This window comes from Macrosteles quadrilineatus, unplaced genomic scaffold (genome assembly GCF_028750875.1).
Source record: "Macrosteles quadrilineatus isolate MER2022 unplaced genomic scaffold, UCM_ALF_1.0 Scaffold_1__1_contigs__length_201487025, whole genome shotgun sequence".
In the NCBI taxonomy this organism is placed as follows: Eukaryota; Metazoa; Arthropoda; class Insecta; order Hemiptera; family Cicadellidae; genus Macrosteles; species Macrosteles quadrilineatus.
In genome coordinates this window covers 65,297,353-65,321,807 of record NW_026542594.1, presented here as the reverse complement: position 1 = coordinate 65,321,807, position 24,455 = coordinate 65,297,353, and the positions used below count along the sequence as shown (strand labels likewise).

At 36.4% G+C, this 24,455-nt stretch overlaps 1 protein-coding gene across 3 annotated transcripts in view; it reads right to left on the bottom strand.

The window, feature by feature from the left end:
• Window positions 1–24,455, bottom strand: part of LOC128983424 (putative aminopeptidase W07G4.4) — a 52,282-nt gene extending 27,827 nt beyond the window's left edge. The window contains exons 1-2 of one of the 3 annotated variants that reach the window (XM_054402707.1): window positions 24,194–24,455; window positions 12,768–12,859 (exon numbers count right to left, since the gene is read on the bottom strand). In XM_054402707.1, coding sequence (XP_054258682.1) covers window positions 12,768–12,859; window positions 24,194–24,217 — 116 coding nt within the window. In that variant the 5' untranslated portion in view covers window positions 24,218–24,455. Of the gene's footprint in view, window positions 1–12,767; window positions 12,860–18,006; window positions 18,026–23,924; window positions 23,944–24,193 lie in introns of those variants that run through there. The other 2 variants (XM_054402708.1, XM_054402709.1) reach the window with 2 other exon arrangements.

Genomic DNA, 24,455 nt, shown 5'->3' with positions numbered 1-24,455 from the left:
AAACTTTACACTATATACACAAAACATTAGAATATTTCACTGTCACTGACAGCATTTTCAACTAAGGAAGAGGAAGAGATAGTTTTCTAGATGTCCAAAATGGTGGCCAGTGAGTTGTTGAGTCAGTGTTGCCAATAGTATGAATTCAAAAAACACAGTTTCAGTTTATCTTTTATGCACTATATATATATGAATAAATATGTAAGCCTGCTAGTTGGGTTGGATATTGAAGTGGAGTGGGTTAGATTAAAGGTATTATCTCAGGTTTAGTCTACAACCCACTCCACTTCAATATCCAACCCAACTAGCAGGCTTACATATTTATTCATATATATATAGTGCATAAAAGATAAACTGAAACTGTGTTTTTTGAATTCATACTATTGGCAACACTGACTCAACAACTCACTGGCCACCATTTTGGACATCTAGAAAACTATCTCTTCCTCTTCCTTAGTTGAAAATGCTGTCAGTGACAGTGAAATATTCTAATGTTTTGTGTATATAGTGTAAAGTTTTGTTTTGTGTTTCCTGTGCCAGTTTGGACTCTTTCCCATTCAGGTAAGCCTGCTATCCTCTCAAAAAATCCTAAATAGTAAAGTATTTGTTAGCTGAGGAATTAGACGATGATGAGATAATAGAAATGTTGTGCAAACCTAGAAATGAAGTGCGTACTATATTTTTAAAGAGGCCTGAAGAGGGATATTTTTAATTTTTAATTGAAAATCAATTAGCAATTGACTTAACAGTCGTGTGCTGAAATGGCTTCAATCGGTTTTTCATCTTCTACACTATTGAATTCCCACTTTGTTTGTAACATGTCACTAAACTTGAAAACACAACTTATTTAAGGAAACAAAAGTTTAGTCAACAACTAAACACATGCTTATTCCAGTAATAATCGCTAGCGACTGCGTCTCCGTCTGCTCCAGGAGCAGTGGTCCGCGTCAGACGCTGGCGGCTGTAGCGACAGACGCTTCTGGCAAAATAGACTAACCTAAAACAATGCAAAGCAGTGGGCAGCGATAGACGCGGAGCGATAGACGCTGAGCGTCAGACGCACGAAACGCTTCTGGCAAAACGGGCCTTAACAGTACATCACTAGCAGAAGAAAAAATTACATATTCTTTTTATCTGCTGTTGTAAAAAGTATAGTGCTAACGTTAGTTATTACATAGACGAAAAGAACTAAATATAGACCGTCAGCTGTGCTGCGGTTACCATAGGTTCTGGCGCACACCGCTGGGAGTGCCATGTAGTTACGGCAACGTAAACTACATGGCGCTCCCAGTGGTATGCGCCAGAACCTATGGTAACCATGGTAACCGCAGCATGGCTGACAGTCTATATTTAATTCTTTTTGTCTATGGTTACTATACTATCAAGTATTGTGAAGGATGAGTGTAGAATCGAGTGAGATTATCTGTGTAGCTTTGTTACTGGCTAAGATCAGCTGTTTCTTTAGACAGGATCATTTATTTAAAGCCCAACTCAGGTTTCTAGTAGGCTCCCTATTTATACAGTACAAATTGAATGACTTAAGGATATTGAGAAACATAATACTGGTAACATTCTCTTTAAGTATTATCAATGTGTTTTTGGTATTTTAAAATCACCCAACATGAAAATCTGGTAATGATTCAGGTAGGAACAAATAATCCACTATTTGATCGTATATAATTTAGATTATTATGTAACTACTGAAAACAGGTTTAAAATAGTTGTAATATTTCATGTCATGTTTTAATTAAGTGGTATAATATGGACGATTTACAAGCAAATATAAGTTAATCGGAAAATTAATTACAAGATACGTAGAAATGTGCGATTTTCACTTTAATTTAGGCAAAGATTTTCCCCCTTTTTAATGGGGCCTCCCGGTAAGTCCGGGGCCAATGTCGCCCAGTGTAAATCCCTTAAAATATGCTCTGAGTTGTAGGTAGAGAATTAGTACGTTATATTTTGTTAAATGAGTGTTATAAGTTCCTATGGCACGAACATAGCAGCAGAATAGATGGTTAGATAGTTAATTGTTTCAGGTAGTTAGCTAGGGTAGGTGTTTTAACAAGGAGATAGTCCTAGCTATAATAAAACAATTATGATGGTAAAGATAGGAATATCAACGGATAAGACTGTCAGTTATGTTGTAGATATGGTCTTACAATAAGACTGGAATAACGTAATATGATTTTAATTGTATTTCAAGATTTCCAGACAATAAATTTTTATAGTATTTTAAAATATGTAATTGATACTTGATGGCTCTATGGGCGGTTTACTGCTATTGGCAGTTAAGATTTTAGCTTGCTATGATTTTTCAAAGTGTCAATGCAATGTCAATGTCACAACTGAATTTGTATTGATGGTATTGTGTAGTCGGTGACAGTACAATGTAGTAGTTTTGTGTTAGAGTACAAAAGTACATGTGTCTGTCTAACAATTACAACTACATGTAGCAGACAAAAGAACGTGCAACTGAATTAAGCAAGCAAGCAACTACTAAACTAACTACTGTGTTCTCACGGACCTCAAATTATCAATGTATCTATTAATGTGGCAGGAACCGTTTTTACACAGACCTATCAATGCCTTTGTGTGTATGTAATTAACATTCTATCATAAAATCTAACTACAGTATTGTTTTTTCATTTGTAGCCAGAGTAATTTCAGTATGTATAAAATATTTGACTACCTTGTTCCAATTCTACTCATTATACAAGCAACTATTTACTAATTAGAAGCTACAAACAGTATAAAACAAGGATTTAGGGATAATAATCATATTTTTCATGAACCACACTCTTGGTCAAGTCCTGGGTCGTGTACCTTGTTATCTAAACGATATCTCACTCTGGAATGTCACTGGGATTACTGTTGATTTATTGTAAGCTTGTGAAGCTTGTTGTAAACTAAACTATGGCTTTCAACTTGTTAACAAATACCTTCTCCTACACACAGTGAATTATCAATGATTTATTTTAACAATTATGTTAATAGTAGTTTATAATTAATTTTATAAATAAATCAAACAAATCCTACACTATTCCTGTACTACCGTGTTTACACGGTCCTAGATTTAGTTTACTCTCAAGGGTGTAGGCTAATTAAATTTAATTATTAAAGTATACTCTCTCTTATCCGGACACCTTTTAACCGGACATCTCTTTAACCGGACAATTTTTATCAGCACATTGGTTTAACCGGACTAAATCGGCAGGAAGTGGGCGGTACTGAAACAACTGTTCTCGTAGGAAAGATTTGAGACCAGTGATTACGTGTCTAAATACAATGCTCTCCTAAATTTAAGTCGAATATCCCAGTAAACGGTCTGTTTTAATGAGTTTTTGGGGTTGAAGGTTTTACCAAAAAAAACCGTTATCCGGACTGGCCTCGGTCCCAAAGAGTCCGGATAAGAGGGAGTCTACTGTATTGGTAATACGGTTTAATGGCACAATGAATCAAAGTCTATGATATCTTTATTTTAAAGTATGGTCACGGACCTGAATATAGTTAGGCCTATTTATCGGGCTTAGAATTTACCGGAACATAATTAAGCTGTATTAATTAATTAACCTAATTATTTAAATTAAACAAAGCCTACACTATTCCAAAAGTACCGTATTCGCACGGACTTGGATATAGCTTATTATAACGTTTAAAACTTCTCCTAAAAGTAATTCAGCAGTCTCTCTTTATTAAGATGTTTACTACTGATTTTTTAAGATCAATCAAAGCCTAAAATATTCCTACAGTACCGTGTTCTCACGGGCCTGAATTTAGTTGTTGATAAGGGCTCTCAGTTAGCAAGAATAATTAATTATTATAGGGCACCGTGTTCTCACGGACCTGCAGAGGATTATTAATAACTGTTTATTTATATTTATTTAACTACTCCCCCTATCCTTCAGGATTCTTTACACAAATCTTTTGGTTTAAGCTACTATCACCAATTATGTGTGATTAAAATATACTTAATTCACCTTCCGTGATTTCACGAACCTGTATTGGATAGTTTAATCTATATATTAATAGGCAAGCATGTTTCTTTAAACCTTTTTTCTCAGCTCGCCTGCATCACAGGGAAAATCTACACATATTTTGGAAAGATATTTTCCTGTAGATGTGCAGAATCCCTTTGGAAATTAAAACAGTCTCAACAATAAACACAAAAAAATACATTTTAATTTAAAAAATTAACATGGGCTTTATAGGTTGCCATGTTGGTAATGAAATAATGACGAAATATAAATAGAAAATCAAAACAAATGGAAGAAATTCCAATCACATGTTTTATTTACTGTGTGCGGTGAAAATAGAGAATAGAGAGTCTGTAAATAACATATTTTTTGGTTGAGTTTTTGACCACTGGACAAACTCTAGTAATTATTATTTTAATGACAATTTACAATTATTATCTACTGATTCTGCTACTGATTCTATTATCTACCGGTGTCGTCTGCTGCATGATGTAAAAGTACTTAAGTTTGACAGTCCCACATTTAAAAGCGATTTTAAGTGGTTTTTTTAATTTTTCTAATTTAACTAATGTTAAAAGTGTTTATTTAAAGTCCACTAAATATTTTGAACAAACAATTTTGTAATAATATTTGTGTTTGATTGATTGTAGTACTGTATATTTGAGTCAAGCTTCATAGAGGTTATGGACAAAATCAAACTCGAAATTTGTGGAGTCTGTAGAAATTGTGTAAAAGACAATGACTCTGCAATTTATTGTGACGGGTTTTGTAGAAGCTGGTATCACTCTAAATGTGTTAATTTGACGGATATTGAATACAGTAAAATTGGTGACCTGGATTCGAAGGTTAAGTGGTTCTGTGGCTCTTGCTATACTAGGGTAGACCAGGTGCTTACAAAGATTGGTAATCCTGAAGAGTTTCTCAACCTAAACTCAATAGTAAGTAAGCTTGTCACCTTAGTTAATGGAGTGGTCAGTGATAATTTGGACTTGGTTAATAAACTAGACGTAAACATACAATTAACCATTAGCTTAGTCACTGAACTTGATGAACTCAAAGTCAAAGTTGATAGGCCTGTATCCTCCCGTACTAGTGCTACTAACATTGTGGACAACAACATTGTTTTAAATAATTCTCAGGAACTTGATGAAACCTCCCCTTCTGGTAATAAAGATTCTGTTTTTACCACTCTTAAACCTAGGCCCGCGGTTAAAACCCAAAACTCCGCTAAAGTGCAAGGCAAGGAATCGACAAGTGAGAGCCTTGGCCCTAATCAAAAACCTTCCTATTCCTCAATTGTTGCCAAATCAAATTTGAATAGGCCTAAAGTTCCTCGTAAAACCACTCCGATCATTGGGACCAAAGTAGACGTGGATTTGTGTACAGTTAGAGCTGTAGAGAGAAAAGAATGGATTTTTGTGTCCAGGTTAGCACATGAGGTAAATAAAGAAGATATTGAAAAGTATCTTTTAAGTAGTAACATAAAAGGTGAGTGCACTAAGTTGAGATCCAGATATGAGACTTATAGCTCCTTCAAGGTGGGTGTCAGTCCGGCTCATACCCCTGATCTTCTGAATGCTGAATTCTGGCCCTCTGGAACTCTAATATGCAAGTTTATAGAGAAGCCTAACTTCAAACCTAGGTCCTACACCCAGTCTAGAACTTTTTTAGGGAAGTCTCAAACACATCAGACCTCGGCCTAGAGACCGTGCCTGCTGCTAGGCCTATGATAAATCTTTGCACAATAAACATTCAGTGCATGCGAAATAAAAATAATGAAATCGAAATTTTAAGCATTGAGAAGAACATTGATATTTTCTGTATTTGCGAGCATTGGCTCTTAAGTGATGAAATTCAGTTTTACAATACAGTTAGTAATTTAAAACTAGCAGCATACCGTTGCAGGCAGTCAGCTACTGGTGGGGTGGCTGTGTATCTCAGTAACAAACTTGCAGGTAATTATAAACCTTTGGACTTAAGTGGTTTCTCTGAGGATCTTCAGGTTGAATTTGCAGGTGTAGTGCTGCCTAATCTTTCAATGGCGGTAATAAGCATGTATCGCTCTCCTAGTGGTAATGTATATAGATTTTTTGAATTGCTTGAACTTTGTCTAAGTTACCTTACAACCTTAAGCCTCTTTGTGGTGATTGGAACCGATCATAATATCAATTTGCTTAGCTCTGACAACTACGCGTCTGATTTTGTAAATTTGATGCGAACTTTTAATATATTCCCTTCAATCATCGAACCAACTAGGGGTCCTGCATCTTTGGACACTTTTCTAACCAACTTGGACAGTTGGGACTATGTGGCTGCGGTAAGTGTGGACAGTATTGCAGATCACAAGCATGTTCTGCTGTCGGTCACTACTCCGAATGTGGATCAACATCACCAGGTGTCCTCAAAAGTGGTGTCCTTCAGAGTCTACAGTGAGGAGGCAGAATTTAAACTTATAGAATACCTAGAACTGAATGCACATTTCTGGTTTGATGAAATCAAAGCATTGACGGCAAATGATGCTTTCATGTTTTTTCATGTCAACTTCAACATGGCCTTTGATCATTTTTTCCCAATAAAATGTAAAAAGGTGCATGTTGGCAAGTCAGGGGTTTCTAAAAATAATGGTTTGCCTGTTGTTAAGGACTGGTATACCCCTGAACTCTCTAGGCTAAAGAACATGATAACTTTAGTTAATGATTTAGTTAGTGTAAGACCTGATCTGTCTAACTTGCTTAAGCTGCTTAGAACACAATACCGTAAGAATGTGAGGGATGCAAAGATCAACTCAAATGCCGCATACATAACAGGGGCTTCCAATCCCTGTAAGGCGGCCTGGAATTTAATAAATCAAAATAGACCTCAAACAAAGTCTGATATTCTTGATCCGTCTTTTGCATCTGCTGATGAATTCAATTCGTACTTTGTTGAGTCTGTTGAGTCCATCTTGTCAACCATTCCAAATATAACACAATCCTCTCCTGTGATCCTGTCAAGCATACCTGATGGTGCACCTACTTTTGAATGGAAACATGTATCGGTCCAAGACATTATTAATGCTGTTATGGGCTTTAAACTCTCTAACAGTAAAGATGTGTATGGCATGACACCTAATCTTTTGAAACACATTGTGTGGGCACTGGCACCTATACTAGCCCATTTGGTTAATGTATGCTTTTTAGTAGGTATTTTTCCTGCTCCATTAAAAGTCTCTAGAACTGTGCCTGTCTATAAAAAAGGGTCCCGTGACAATGTTGCAAGTTATCGACCAATATCGTTGATTCCTGTATTTTTTAAACTGTTTGAAGCTATTATGTTTGCTCAATTGTACGACCACCTTGAAGCACACAGCCTTCTGGTGCCTGGTCAATTTGGCTTCAGGAAAGCCAAATCCACTATATTGGCTGTTGATTCTATTGTACAATTAATTGTTGATGCTTTTGAGTCTAAGAAATCTACCTCCGTAATACTTTGTGACCTCTCTCGCGCTTTTGATTGCGTGTCACATGAAATTTTGCTCCTGAAATTGGGAAAATATGGCCTAGAAGGCAGTGCTTTGAGATTGGTCAAATCCTACCTCAGTGATCGCCAACAGGTTGTAAGTTGGAATGGTATTACATCTAAACCATTACCTGTAAGACACGGGGTTCCGCAAGGTTCCATTATGGGACCTCTGTTATTTTTAGTAACAATCAATGACCTCTATACCAGACTTGAAGGTAATTGCATGTTGTATGCAGATGATACTTCCCTTATATCATGTAAAGTGACCCGTGAACAAGCAGAGCTGTCTGTTAAGAAGATTTTTGAGTCAGCCTCAAATTGGTTTGTTGACAATAAATTAGTGCTCAATAATGAGAAAACACAGTAAATAACATTCAGCCTATGTGATTCCCAGATTGTTCCTTTCCAAGAGCCTGTCAAACTCCTTGGTATAACCCTTGACCCCTGTCTCAATTGGAAAGACCACATAAGCCAAGTCTGTACTAAACTAAGTAGAGTAGTACATCTTTTAAGACGTCTAAGTGACCAATTGCCACAGAGTACCCTTAGAATGTCCTTCTTTGCATTTTTCCAACCTCACATATCCTATGGGTTAATTTTGTGGGGCCATTCACCCAATGTCGAAAAGATCCTGCGACTGCAAAAGAGGGCAGTAAGGATTCTCTGTCATGCTCACTATAAAGAACACAGTAAGCCCTCGTTTAAGAGACAAAGAATTCTGACAGTTGTAAATATGTATATATTCCAATGCCTTGTTAGTATTAAGAACAGCATGAATGATTTACATGTAACCAGTTCAGTGCACAATCATGACACTAGGTTTAGTTCTAAGCTTGTCATTCCTCGGTCCAGGACTGATAAAAGAGCTAGGTCTTACCCTGTTTCAGGAATAAAACTGTTCAATCACCTTCCTGGTCATGTGAGAAATCTGGAAAGAAAGAACTTCCAAACCGCAATATTTGATTGGCTGATTGAAAATCCTTTTTTCAAATTCAAAGAGTTTTTTGAAACTGTATTTAGTTAAGTTTTCCTCTGAACAGCCTGTTTGCTGTTTTTGCATAGTGCATGCATTTTGCATGAACTGCATTTGTTTGCTCTGAATCTTTTTGTGCATGGTCTTGAACATATTTTTTTTCACATGGTTGGTTTTGATCGATTTTTGCTTGGTTTGATTTTTAAGTCTTGATATTTATTTTATTTTATGCTTGTACATTGACATAGCCTGTAACAATGTTGTTGTTGATTGGCCAAATAAATTCATTGTATTCATTCAAAGGTTACCGTGTTTGCACGGACCCATGATTAAAGTTTGCCTCTATGTGAGCACAATACTTAATTAATCATCTGTTATTACACTAACCTCTCCAGAATCATTTACTAAATAATTGTTATCCTACAAATCGATACTGTACTCAAGGTATTATTTAGTCAGCACAGGTCTACTCTGATTTTAGACTATTTCAACTAGACTAAAATTAGTCCGTGTCTGCTATGAACCTCTATTTTTAAACGTTAATTGGTTAATATTCCTCTGATAATTAATATTCCATAGAGGCTTAACTGGATTGTTTATTACTTAATCCCTATAGTACCATGTGCTCACGAACCTGTATGATTTAAGGTTTGTTCCTAACTTTGAACTAAACACTTAATTAATCATCCGTGCTTGCACGAACCTATAGAGATTGGTTTAGTTGTTTTTTTTAAACGCTAAATAAATTGAATGTTACTGTTTAGTAATTCCCTACAGTACGCTGTCTCACGGATCTGCATAATTTAAGTTTCAAGCACTAGTTTAGTCTTTGTTAAAATAATGATTTAATCAACCGTGTTTGCACGGACCTGTATGATTGAAATGTACTGGTTTCGTTTTAGACATTAACCGAATTATTTGTTACCATTTAACAAGTCCCTATTGTAGGCCTACCGTGTTCTCACGGCCCTGAATACAATTCTTTAGAGTCAAATAAATTTTAATTTACTTTTGATATTGATTTAAATATTTAAACTGTATTCAAATAAATAAATAAATTAGTTAAAATGTTAAATAATCAAAATATTATAATTATTTGTGATTTCACCTATAACTCTCAACTGAAAAAAATTTACAAGTCCTAGACTATTAGGTCATTACCCAAACCCAGAGTGAGAGAGAATTTCAGTGAGCGTGTTGAGTGGTTGAAAACTGACCGAGTCGAGATCGAGGAGATAGGTCCCCGTGGTTTTGTTGACCATGTGTTCTTTAGTGCGCATGCACGCCGTTCCCACTCCTAGGTGGAGGGGACAGAGCAGCACTGAGTGAAATATAACGTAATTCATGCAGCCGACCTGGCTGCTGTTGAATTTGACCCTTGACCTCTCACTTAAGGACTGAACTGTCTTACTGTTTGTAAAACTTGTATATCTGGCTAATATGACTTTGTTGAAAAAATATTTCATCAGTTTAGGATTCAAATCCAAATTTAAATTAAAATAAATAAATAATAAAAAAAATAAATTAAATAAAAATAAATAAATAAATTAATTAATTAAATAAATTATTTAAATAAATAATTTAAATTTAAATTTATCATATTAATAAAAAAAAATATTCACATAAATTTTACTAGGCCTACCGTTACAAGTTATACCTTTATTTGACAACAAAATGATATCGCGGCACTACTGAAGATAACTTAAATAATCGTCGTGGTCAAATATGATATGGCCAGCAGCTATGCTACCTCTTGTGTTGGATAGTCGTTAGTCTATGGTTCCACTGAACACATATACTTAGTAAGGATCTGTAAAAAGTAGTTACAGTAGACTCCCTCTCGTTCGGCCTCGGTTGGTTCGGCCTCCGGATGGTTCGGCCGGCCGCCTGGATAGAGTTTTTTTAAATTGTGTATCTATAAAACGGAAGCAGATAAGAATCTGACTTCCGTTTTAGCTCTAGTTCACTGCACACGTGTTCACTGTTCAGTACAGTACCGGACGTTCGTGTGTACACATTAGTTGTTGTGACTTAGTGAACTGATTTAATTGTGTTTTGTTAACTGAACTTTAACTTATAAGTGACTGTACGTACTTTACATTGTTATGAGTGCTAAACGAAAACGTACATTTGTGACAATGCAACAGCGGTTGCAAGCTCTAGAGAGAATAGACAAAGGTGAATCGGTCCAAAGTATTTGTACAGATTTGGGGGTTGGTAAAAGCACCGTGAATGACTGGCGTCGAAACCGAAAATCGATCGAGGATTTTTGTACCCAGATTGAATCGGAAAAAGCTCTTTCATCACGTTGCACTTTAAAAAAACCTAAAAATGAATTGGTGAACGATGCTCTTTGGGTGTGGTTTATGCAGGAACGAAGAAGGGGAACGCCGATCAGTGGCCCTATCTTAAAGGAGAAGGCGGTTATCTTACATGGGAAACTTGGTGAGGAGGGGGAATTTGTCGCAAGTGAGGGATGGCTTTCCCGTTGGAAAAAAAGACACGGGGTACATTTTCTTGGGGTGTGTGGTGAAAAGCTGTCGGCAGACCCTGCTGGTGCAGCTGAGTTTACAAAGAAATTTGAGCAAATTATTGCTGAGAATAACCTAAGCCCGGAACAGGTTTATAATATCGATGAAACAGGGCTGTACTATAAACTCTTGCCACGGAAAACATTTGCTGCAGCAACAGAAATGTCTGCCCCTGGGTTTAAGGTCAGTAAAGATAGGATCACAGTGGCACTTTGCTCCAATGCTTCGGGTACGCATAAATTGCCCCTTTTTGTAATCGGAAAATCAGCAAAACCGAGAGCATTCAAAAACTTGGACGTATCAAAACTACCAGTGTACTACCGGGCTCAGAAGTCTGCTTGGATGGACTCGTATTTGTTTAAAGAGTGGTTTATTAGTGAGTTCGTGCCTAAAGTAAAAAGTCGTTTGATGAGTTTAAAACTCCCTGTAAACGCACTTCTTGTTCTTGACAATGCGCCTACCCATCCGGATGAGTTAGAATGTGATGGCGAGTCTGGAATAAAACTGTACTCCCTGCCCCCCAACGTAACAAGCCTCCAACAGCCAATGGACCAAGGGGTAATAGAGTGTTTCAAGAGAAAGTATCGTCGAAAGCTTCTTTCAGAAGTTTTGTACAAACTGGATAGCGACGAAAACACCGATCTCATCAAGGTTTTAAAGACAATCAACATGAAGGACGTGATTTTCATGGTAGCAAAGGCCTATGACGAAGTACAACCTTCAACATTAGTTAAGTCGTGGAGAAAGGTATGGCCGAATGTTGAAGAAGTTGTTGCAAGTGAAGGCAATGTTGTTGATGTGCACAACCTTGAAAGTGAAGCAGACGACCAAGCTTACATCCTAAATAATTTACAGCAATTGCCTCACAGTGAAAATGTTGAGCTTGAAGATGTTTTGGAGTGGGTATCTGTCGAAAAGGAGGTGGACAATGAAATTTTGAACGACGAAGAAATCGCTCAATCAGTTTTACAGCGTCAAGAAACCCAAGAAGGAGAAGAAGAAGAAGGTGGCGACCGTGATGAGGACGACGAGTGTAAAATGAGTCACGCTGAGGGAATGGCAGCCCTGCAACTGGCTACAACCTACATCGAACAGCAGACGAGTTCTACAGCAGTTGACTTAATGCTTTTTAGAAAATGGCGTGACTATGCTAGAAAGAAATCAACTGAAGAAAAGGTACAGCGAAAAATTACTGATTTCTTTTAAACTTTGTCATTACAGTGCAGTACTGTAGTTTAAACATCATTCCTGTAAAATTTCAGTGTTGTGTGGATTCTTTTTTATTGTATTTAGGCCTACATTATTTATGTTTATTGTGTGTGAAATAAATGAATAATGTCAGTACAGTGTCAAGTGTTCAGTACGTGTTTTCATTAAACAATACCAACATTTCTGAGGGTAAGTTTAAAAACTACACTTAGCCTAAGCCTAGTCTTATTAATTAGGTTTAGTTTAGTGTATAGATCCCTTATACTGTACAGTAAGTCCATTTACGGCAGAAAAAGTAGTCTTCTTTATATATCATCGGTTAGTTCGGCCATTTTTTAGTTCGGCCGGTGGTTCGGTCCCGAGATGGCCGAACGAGAGGGAGTCTACTGTAATCCATTATTCCCCTCAACTTTATAGCCTATTCTTTGTGTTAGAGGAGAGCCTCTACCCTACCCCTAATCATCAATCACTACTAGAGCTTACAACTGAAATGCTCTAGAAACATTATGATGATAACACAGAATTCATATTTAGCTGAATGCTGACCAAAAGTTTGATTTTATCAAAAATACTTACAAAACTGACATGTTTCTACCAAAAAAGTAGCTTGTCCAAACAGTCAAACTATGCAGCAGTGGTACAAGGGTTGTCCGTTGTCTTTCAAACACCTACAAAAGAGTAAGTTTTAGTTTGATATTAGAATAAGGCTCCTAAAAGTTCTAATACTTGTAACCTACTTGTATGCAGCCAGTTGGGTGCTTTAGGTATCCATTTTGAAAGTAAATAATCATACCAGGTTTGTTGCAAAAAGGAATGAATTAAAAAGGGGTTTTAGTTAAATGTTAAATAGCTTAAATGAAATAAGTTAATTTCCCAAAATATCCATAAACAATCAAACAGTTTGTTTCTTCCCCAAAAAATTATGGTAATTCAAATTTAAAGATTATTTTTATTTTCTCCGTAACCATAAATTGTATAACAACACTTTGATATAGGCCTACTAATTTATTGGATTAGATTTATTGGTTAGGAAATTAATTGCAAAATTTTGGGTTTAAGGTTTAAAAATGGATAAAACCAATTTTTACCTCCATAAACCCCATTCCTATAGTCAGATCATGCTGGTTCATGAACTTGTATAAATGTAACATACAATGTAGTAAATTAACACCATTGAACCAGATTTTTTACAAAATCAGATGATTTTTACTCAAATTGTCCTTATGAAGAAAATGTTTGTGTATGACAGATTAATACTTTACACTAACTTTATTTGAAACAGCTAATTAAATTGAAAGTTATGGAAACATGTGCTATACAGATTAATTAGATTAGCCTACTAATTAAAAAAAACAGATATTTTGGTTACTCTATTTTTGTGGTTTTAAAATTGGTGTTTAACTGCGTAACACTTTTTTAAAGATTATAGTAGTTTACGCAACGATTGTATAAAGATAGTATTAACGCCACAAGTAGAAAATTTAAGGTAGGCCCTGCAAGGTACTTAAGCGATCATTGTGTATACTACTATAAAATTCAAGATACAGTAGTTTCACACTATTAGTTGTGTTTTTAAGATCTTTGTTTTTATAAACTAAATAAAGTAACAGGATATTATTTAAGGAGTGAAGGGGGATAGCTGTTGTACTGTGGTAATTATTGCGGAGAGGGTGACAAAGAGTACTATAGTAATTTATACATCATTAGAAACTAGATTTTTACCTGAAAACAATGGTGCAAAAATTGTTCTGCTGTCACAAAAACTTAATTAACTACGATTTTTTGAATTTTATTTTAATGTTATATTTGGAACTTTAAATCTGCACTTCAATGTTTACACTGTAAAATCAAAGTTAATAGCCCAAGTCACATTTATTGATTGGTTATATGCCATTTTAAAGTAAATATTAGCCTACCCTCACAACTTACACTTAGACAGCTAAATACTTTAATTTAAGTTTGCTAGCCTATATGAAATATTTTGATTAAAATGTAGTTAAGATTAATAAACACCTCTTAACCCTTCCCGGACGGGTGACGGATATATCCGCCTAAGTCTTTGGCGATAAAGGACGGGTGGCGGATATATCCACTTATGGTTTTTGATGTTCCGGACGGGAAGCGGATATATCCGCCTTCTCTTCAGACGTTCATCGTTTCACGCTCAACACTACGTTGTCTTTATTGATTTTTTACATATTGTTCTTTATTTATTGCCTAACGTTGTCATGGTCGTATCTTCAAAGACGGGTGGCGGACATATCCGCTGCTTTTCTACTCATCCGTGGACGGGTAGCGGATATATCCGTGTAGTTAAAAACAAGTAAAAAATTGTTTTGACAGTATGAAATGTTCCATTGTTTTTAATTTATTTTTTATTGTGTTTATTTATTTATTTTTTTTCTCTTGTATAACAAAACACAAATAAGGAAAATTAATTATTATTTTTTCTTATAATTTTTTCCCGTTCTATGTCACAATTTTGCCCGTCCGGGAAGGGTTAAGTCGGACATATTTAATCTGTATCTGGACTGGATTATGAAAAAAGAAGAAGGAATTAAATTTGTTCTTTTCTTAACTTCACCCATTTGCTTAGCTTAGGTTTTGACCATGTTACCGTTATGTCCCATTATGATAATAGTGTAGTGGCAGTTTTAATTAAATGAATAAATAACAAATTGACACTATTCTAACCTAACATAACCCAACCAAACAGTTTCTCGAACAGCTTAAAATTTGTTTTGTAAGTCAAAAAAGACATGTGAGGTAGGTAGGTAGGTTGTTGTTATGCGAATTCGTGACTGTATCAAGTCCTTTGAGGGTAGGTTTGATAAGGGAAGTTAAAGTTTAGGTTATAGTGAATCGAGTTGTTGATTTATGTTATTTCCAGACTGTTTTTGCACCATAAATAATCATTTCAAAAATGTACAGCATTTTACATGTCTATAGCACTTTTTACAAAGTGTGCAAAAACAGTCTGGAGATAACATAAATCTACAACTCGATTCATTATAACCTAAACTTAACCTTCCTAATCTAACCTAACTTCAAAACACTAGTCACAAATCCGCATAACACCCAACCTACCTACCTCACATGAAGTAATCAAGTAATCAAGTAATTTATTGGTCATTAAATAATCATTGATTACAATAGACCTCGTCAGAGACACATATATAAAACAATAGCGATACATTATCACAGTCACATTTTAGCATACAAAATAGAAAGGCTATCATATCACAGACGCTACAATAAATAAATAGCTCTACAGTTAAATAGATAGAAAAAAACATGCATAGAGTTATAAGATTAATACTAAATAAATATAATGACAGTCAGAATAAATATAATGACTAGAATATCATGTTGGCACTTTCTACAAAAAACTCATTCAGGTCATAACAGGGATGGTCCATAAGCCATTCTAACAACTTGTGTTTGATTTGTTTGCTTGATAGGCCTAGCCAGGTGTTAGGAAGGGCGTTTACAATTTTAATAGATACACTGCAGAAACTCCTCTGAACAGTTGCTAATCTAGTATAGGGCCTATCAAGTGCCATCCTGCCTCTTGTCTGATGAGTATGAAAAACACCTCTTTGTGCAAACAGATTTGGGTTGCTCGTTACAAACATTACACATTCAAGTATGTACAGATTTACAACTGTAAGGATTTGTTTTGACCTAAAAAGAGGTTTACAATGTGCGTGCCGCCTAGAGTTAGTTAAAAGCCTAATTGCCTTCTTCTGAATCTTTAATACACTATTAATATGAGTTGAATTTCCCCGCAGCAATATTCCATACAGCAAATGGCTTTGAAAAAATGCAAAATAGGCACATCTTACATACTGCGGTGGTACAAAATCTCTTAGCCTCCTAATCAGAAACAATACTCTGGACAACTTACGACTGACACTTTTTATGTGATTCTCCCATGTTAAACCACAATCTAGATCTATTCCTAAGAGGTTGACACTTACAGACATTGGTTTCTCATTGTCGGGAGTTGCACCTAGCCTAAAAACAATTGACTGTTTTTTGTCTGAGTTCATGTTAAACCCATTTACATTAAACCAGTGCTTTGCGTCATTCAAAACTAATGAAGATAATTGAGTGAGTTCCTTTATACTACAATGACTAGTTATGAAAGTTGAATCATCAGCATACATCAGGGATCTACAGCTCAAGTTATCGTCCAGATCATTTATCATTATTAGGAAGAGCACAGGTCCCAGGACCGAGCCCTGAGGAACTCCTGAGGTGACATTCCTCACAGAGGACTTCATCCCTCCAATCTCAACAAACTGTCTGCGCTCTGACATATATGACCTGAAAAATTCCAGCTCTGCGCCTCGAATGCCGTAGTAGTCAAGCTTGTTAAAGAGTAAGGAGTGTGGAACACAATCAAATGCCTTACTCAAGTCAACTAAGGTCGCCTGAGTAAGGGCTCCTCCTTCAAATGAGTTTAAGACAGACTGTACTAGACACCTAACGGCATCCGTGGCGCATCTGCCGGCTCTAAACCCAAATTGCCAATTTGAAAGTAACCCAAACGATTCTAAATAATTCATTAACTGCACTTTGACAACTGACTCAAGCACTTTTCCCACAACAGAAACCAGAGATATAGGGCGGTAACTACCAGGACTGTCCCTTGGGCCCTTCTTATAAACGGGGACAACTTTTGAAAGCTTTAAATTTGGAGGAAAGATGCCAGAAAGCAGACAGTAGTTGATACAATCAGTGAGTGGTAACAAGATATGTGCTAATATTATCTTAAGTAGGTGAGATGACATACCATAAGCATCGACACTCGTAGAAGGTTTCATCCTTTGCACAACATGGAAGACATCATCACATGAAACTTCACTGAACACAAATGAAGCTGGAGGGGCAGGCCTATTCCCCACGAGTCTGCTGGATGCTGCTGCTGATGCCGACACCGAGGTCGCCGTCCGTTCCACTGAAGAGATGAAGAAGTTGTTGAAGTCATCCGGAGAAATACTATGGGAGGGGCTGGTATCTGGTTTACGAACGCTTCCTCTGATGAGTGACCGCGCTGCCTTGCACTTGTTGCTCGAAGACTCGATGAGTTGAACATTGTGGTTGAGTTTAGCAGTTTCAAGAGCTTTTTTATAACCCCTCTTACAGGAAATGTAAGCCCTTCTGTCAGTAGCAAGATTGGATATTTTATATCTGTCAAATAGCATTACAACATTTTCTCTCATAACATACAGCTCATCTGAAAACCACTTTGACTTGCCAATAGTATAATACATGTACTACTCGGACGTACTCGGACAATGTCATGTCTAAATAAGAACTGAAGTAGTTCATAATCAATGTTCAGTTGAATTTACAAATGCCTCTACCTCTTTGTATAAACTTAGTGTTGTCATCTTAGGTTACCTCTTTTTCTCTAAACGATCCTTTCAATCGTTCATGTGTTTGTCAGTCAGTTCGAGTTCACAGTAATGGCAACAGAGATCATTGACAAGAGGCATTACAGTAATAAAATTCAAAAAATCTTAGTTAATTAAGGTTTTGTGACAGCAGAAAAATTTTTGCACCATTGTTTTCAGGTAAAAATCTAGTTTCTAATGATATATAGGCTAAATTACTATAGTACTCTTGGTCACCCTGTCTGCAATAATTTCCTCTTCAATATATACTCAATCCTGTTTAAAAAAACCCCTCGAGTGGGCGCTGCTTTTAAAAAGTGAGAAAGCGCATGCAGAAAAAAGGCAATATTTGCAATATAAGATGTACCTAAGTTTAAATAAATTCCTGAGAAATAAAACAAAAACCTAGGTACCTAGGGTGTTACTTGGAGAAAACCTCCGCAACCTGCACAAACCTCTGCACTCACTAACTTGCATCCCGGATTGAACCTAGGGGAAGGGTGTTGGGTGGGTGTAAACATTGTTTTGGGGGAATACAGGAATGTTGCGTGTTATATAGGCCTACTTAGGGAGCCCGACACAACTGGCGACAACAATAAACTCCGCAAGCAACCCCTCGAGGGTTAGGAACCCCGGATAACCAAAATAAGGGGGGGAGAGCCGTTTTGGATAACCAATTTTTTGGATAACCCATCAAATACTAAAAATTGCCAATGTATCACCACAGTGTACGTAGGAAAAATGAATTTAAGAGAATGTATATACAATTTAGTGTTTTATTTCAGCTACAAAAATGTTGTAATGGGATAGAAAATACTTTAAACCAAACAACTGAAGTTATTAAAGCATTTTACAGCCCCATATTATTTTATAGAACCATTTCGGTTAACCCGAATTCGGGGTTCTACGGTATCCAGAAAAGAAAGGGATGAGCCGGTATAGTAAAAGTCTGAACTGTAGGCATATTGATAATAATGTAGTGGCAGTCACCAGTACCCAACTTCACGCTGGTCAAACCCACGACATCGCTGCCTTGGGCCTTGGGGACTTGGGTCCGTGACACTAAAGACTGGGTAATTATTTAGTAGGTATACGTGCCTCCAAACAAATTTTTAATTTTGATGTCTAGCTTTATAGTGTTTTACCTCCTGAAACAAAAATATACCATTATTTATCACAGCTGATGAATATTTCTCAAGATATCGCCGTAATAATATACAACATTACAATAAACAAGGTAGGGCGTATGACATTTTACAAGTGGAATGAACTGTGGGTGAAGTAAGCCAACAGCTGATTGTTTTCAATCATAGTCAAGCAAATGGAAGTAACAACTTTAATAACTAACTCTGATTCGGCAATATGAAAATCACCTGATTACACTTTTTACTTTATAAGACCAATAAGTTAACACATTGAATGTAACTTATTATTGTTACCAGTATTTTATTCTTATTAGGCCTAATGATTTATATTTTGCCGTTTGGAAATTACATAATAAAATGCTGTTGTTCTAACATCACCTAACCAAACCAAACCTCTAGAACGTTAGCAAACTCCTTTTGATGTCAGAAAAGGCATGTCAGGGTGGTTGGCCGTGCTTTATGCAAATTCCTTTGAAGGTAGGTTAGATTAGGTAAGTTAAAGTTTAGGTGCACTGCTAGCATTTTTGATGTGTTTTTCTCAGGATTTTAATTTTACAAACAATCTGTAGGCGACATAAACCAACAACTCGATTCATTATAACCTAATCATTATAACTTTACTTTCCTAATCTAATCTAATTTCAAAACACTTGAAACAGTCATGAATTCACATAAAGAACGACCTACCACCCTGACATGCCTAAATAAGAACAACATGTAATTAGTCCACCAGTCCATCTATATCTCCATAAGTTAATGTGATGAAATTCCTTTGATAGAAAACATTATTGACTACAGAATCAATTGAAATGTTTCTATAGTCAATGATGCTGTTTAATCAACGGACAACAATGTTATTCTTCTCATCAACCATGTCTCTTCACTTAAACGGAACTTCACGTCACAACGGCGTACAGTAGCGTAGCCAGGATTACGTTAAGGGGGGGATATTCAACGTGACCATGCCGGGGGGTCTGGGGGGTATGGAATAAGCTCCAGCCAAGAGGAGGGGTCCTCCCCCGGAAAATTTTTGAAGAATAATAGCTGTAAACTAGCGTTTTTATGCAATCTAGACATATTAATTTTTAAAACATAAATTGATTTTTAATTGAGTTTTTATTATATGTATTTAACCTATTTGATTAAGGTGTTTAAACATGAATTTAAATTTGTTACCGTTTTACAGAAGAATATTAAAAATGTAACTAAAATAGTTTCTTAATAGTTTTGCCTGCTTTTCATTTTGCTAACTTTGGCCTAACTTCAGTTTCTTAATAGTTTTGCCTGCTTTTCATTTTGCTAACTTTGGCCTAACTTCAGTTTCTTTCCAGGCCGCTTACAATTATCATCACTCATTCTTCAGGACTATCTTAGTTAATTCAACTTCAGATATGTAAATGTAATATCTGTATCATTCGTAATTACAAGGATAATGATGAGATAACGTAATATTTCAGCACCCAATAATCGATACGTAATTTATCTAAAAGTTCACAACCTCAAATCACGGTCAATTGTTTTACAACGCACGCAGTAACGCAGTTAGGGCATCAGTGATATGGCCAGTGGCTATGTGGCTATTGACATTTGACAGTGACACTAACCAACCAGACTACTCCCCCGCGCAAAATGACGGCTAGCGAATCCACAGTGGGAACGGGGAGCGAGTAGAACTGGTGGAAGTGGAACCACTATTATAGTACTGTTCCAGCTCTGACTACATGGCTACATGTGATAGAATCAATGCCCGCCCCGTTTCATCAAAGCTTTTGGTGAATATAGTCGTAGTGTACGCCTTTTGCCGTGACATGAAAAATGTTGTAAAACATTTAATATATTTCTAAGACTAGGTAAATTGTTTGGCACTTTCTTTATTTACTGGTTAGCGTTAAAGTATACTACGAAAACATATTTACTTCAACAGTAAAATATATATATATAGGGACACCCAAGGGGGGGGGGTTGTAACCCCCAAAACCCCCCCTTGGCTATGCCACTGACGGCGTAGCAGACTAGCACTAAACAGCACATTATGAGTTTGAGTATTTAGTGAAGTAAGTAAAGTGACGTCACTAGGCCTATTGTCAGAGTGAGTTAGTAAAGTTGTTACCCTACTTCCAGTTGCTTGACGTGTGGTTGAAAACAATCAGCTGTAGGAGTTAACCCACAGTTTAGTGTTGGTACATGGAACCAGTAATATCGGTATTAGTATCGATAGTCATATCAGCCTTTAAACATCAATCTAAAAAAAATATTGATAAAAAAAAATATCGACGTCAGAATATTGATGAAAAATATTGAAGAAAAACATTGATATGGTAGTTTATTTAGTAAAACATCGGTCATCCAAATGCTAAGCTTAAATAAATTAAATAAGTTATCTTTTTATTCCATTTACATACATTTTGTGAGTTACAGGAAAATATAAATAGGTAACTTACCCCAACCAAAAAAGTTTGCCTCTCAAGGTTTTCTTTGTACCTATCCCAAAAGGGCCGCTTTCCCCAAATCGAGATTAACCCTGACGATCGTAAGTTTAAGTTAGACTATATTTTAACCTCAGGCCTAAACTAGAGAAATAATTACTTCCGATGCACATGAAAGTAAGTTAGGCCTACGTGGCCGTGACATGTGAAGGTAAAAAATAAATATCTGAGTAAAATAAACTAATATACTCTGTTAACTTAACCCTCGAGCTGGCGGTCTTTTTATGCTGTGGTGGCAAGGGTTTTTAATGGGTCACGCAACATTTTTTATAACACATTTTTTAAACAGTAAATAAGTTTGTAAATATGTCATATTAATTTTTTTTTTTCAGCATAAAACAAGGAATATTATATAAGTGTTATATATGAAGTTGTAGCTAGCTACATTTTAAAAGTAGCTTCCCCAACACTGGCAATAAGTACAGGCTTTATGGCCTCTCTTCCACCTTTGCTCCTGACAAGCTTGTTTTCTGCATGGCACACCGTTGTCAGACAATAAACTGGTTTACGGGTTTTCTTTTCTTAAAATCCAACAAGAAGGATGTTATTTTTCCTAAAGTAGACAGTCTCTGCTACTTGAAGTTTCCTCTGCAGCAGATTTTTAGATAAGCCCTTTGATTTCTTTCTAACAGTGCCTGTCAGGTATAGGTGTTTTGATCTAAAAGTGCTTGTGCCAGAGGGATTTTAGTGTACCAATTATCGGTAAATAAATGGTACCCTTTACCGAGGAGATTACATTTTGTAAGTAAATCTAAAACCACCTTCTGAGCTAAGGGGTCATCTCCATCTGACAAAGTCCTTACCGCTGTACAATTCCGAATGGAGGACGTAAGAGAGGACGCTGTCACATATTTCGAATTTCTTGATGCCAAACCTGTTGTACCTCTTGTTAGGCATATATTGTATGTATATACATCTGTTTTTCATTCCCACCATGCTTTCATCTATGCAAATAGGCTGTTTTGGCACAAAAAATTGCTTAAACTTAACATTTAATTCGTCAATATATGGCCTAATTTTGTGCCAAGGATCGAAACCAGGTTGTCCGCGAGGAATCGCTGGTTTACAGTTGCAATGCAGCATAGAACTTATGAGCTGAAATCTTTTCAATGACATCGTCTCAGGAAAGAAAGGAGTTCTTTGAGTTTTATAAGTGTCCCAATAGGATTCAATATTTTGCTTATGGATTAGACCCATATTCAGCATAATTGCAATGAACTTATTCATTGCTTTCACTGTGACGTCAAACCAAGATCTCAATCTACTGTGCCTATGCATCCTTCCTGAATCATTAGCATTTTCAATGTTTATTCCAGCATACTTATTAGTTTCACGTACAATCATCCTCCATATGGTCTGAGTAAAAAATAAAAATAAATAAGCTAAAGGTGGAGAGTTACGTGGGGGACAGTTCTGAATTCCAGTGCATCCCTGCCTTACCAAAAAGTCTGCAACCTTTTCTTCTTCTGGGGGGTAAACTAACACCCATCTTGGGTCATTAGAAATTGGTTAAGGCCTAGGAATATTAGGCAACATATTGTCAGCAGGCACAGCAGGTTCATTAGGCCTAGGCCCAGGCACAATAGGTGAGTCAGGCCTAACTGGCTCTTCATTTCTTACCTGAGGTTCGAAATCTGTAGGCCTATCATGTTCCCTAGTCCAATCTGATATTTCCTCCTAATAGGTCACATAGTTATCCGAGCTACCAGAAGAAAAGTCGGTTAAGCAATGTTCATCATCACTAGAAGTTAGGGGATTGTCACTTGGAGTAATTTTCGTCAGGTTCACTATCACTACCGGTAGTCTCCTCGCCACTTAGAATTGGGTCATAGATCAACTCTCGTAATTCACTAGATCGGTCACGGTAGTTACGATCAGACATCTTAAAGTGAAATAAACTCACATTTCAATAAAAAATTAAACTTATAACATCAAAATCAACCAAACACAACGCGAAATAAACAACAAAAGACAACGGTAACAAGCGATTGCGTCATCATGACATTATGACAATGTCGTCAGCTGATGCGTTATTTTCATAGAGTAGATTAAGTTTTCCCAAAGGCAACCAAATAGTTGAAATGCACATCAATCGATAGATTATTCATTTCTGAACCGAATAAATACTAAGTACCTATATTAAGTGATATTAAGTTAGTTTCATTTTTGTGCTAAAATCGGCGATTTCCGTGACGTCCAGCGTTCCGTTCGGCTGCAGCGTGAATCGCCCGATATCGGGCGCATGCCAGCTCGAGGGTTAAGTTAACAAAAAATCTTATTAAAATATCGATAGAAACAAATAACTTAGGCCTACCGTATCGAAGTAAAATATCGATAACTTACCGGTAGGCCTACCTACTAAAAAATATCGGAAGACAACCATGGTATCGATGGTAAAAACATCGACTAGGCTATCGACTTCCAATTGATATTTTCGATAATTTAAGTTTTTGACTATCGATACCCAACACTAAGTTTATCACAGTTCATTCCACTTGTAAAATGTCATCCATCCTACCTTGTTTATTGTAATGTTGTATATTTTTACAGTGATATCTTGAGAAATATTCATCAGCAGTGAAAAATTATGGCATTTCGGATTCCGGAGGTAAAAAAATATAAAGTAAGATAACAAAATTAAAAATTCGTTTAGAGGCACCTAGGCTTATAGTAAACAAATACCCAGAGGCACAGACTCACCGAAATTATAATGGGTCTCAACCAGTAACTAACAACTTACACCTGCACAAAGGGTTGGGAGCTAGCTAGCTGTAGCTCCGCCTACATGGCAACAACTACAACTTGAGAACAATATTAAAATTATGACACAATATTATTTAAGTGTGGATGGTGTATGCTTGTCGAATTTAATGTACTGTGCATTAAGAGATATGAGACATAACCTTGTCTTTTTAACAGGTAGGCCTACAATAAGTTTGGCTAGGTACCGGTAACTTTAGGTTACTTACAGTCAGTCCTAATGTGCAAAACATACAAAGTACAAAAAAGTTGTGCCACTGAAAACTGAAACAGAGGTAAGTTTCAATTTCAAATCAAAGGCGAGTGTCTATGACTATAGGTACGTGGACTTTTGTTTTGTACTAACTTAACTTGTCTTGAGTACAGGACCAACAGAAACAGAACTATAAATTGAAATTCAAACTACCACAGAACCAAACCACAATGTTATCTAACTATCAACATGAACATAATAATCATCTCATCCACCCA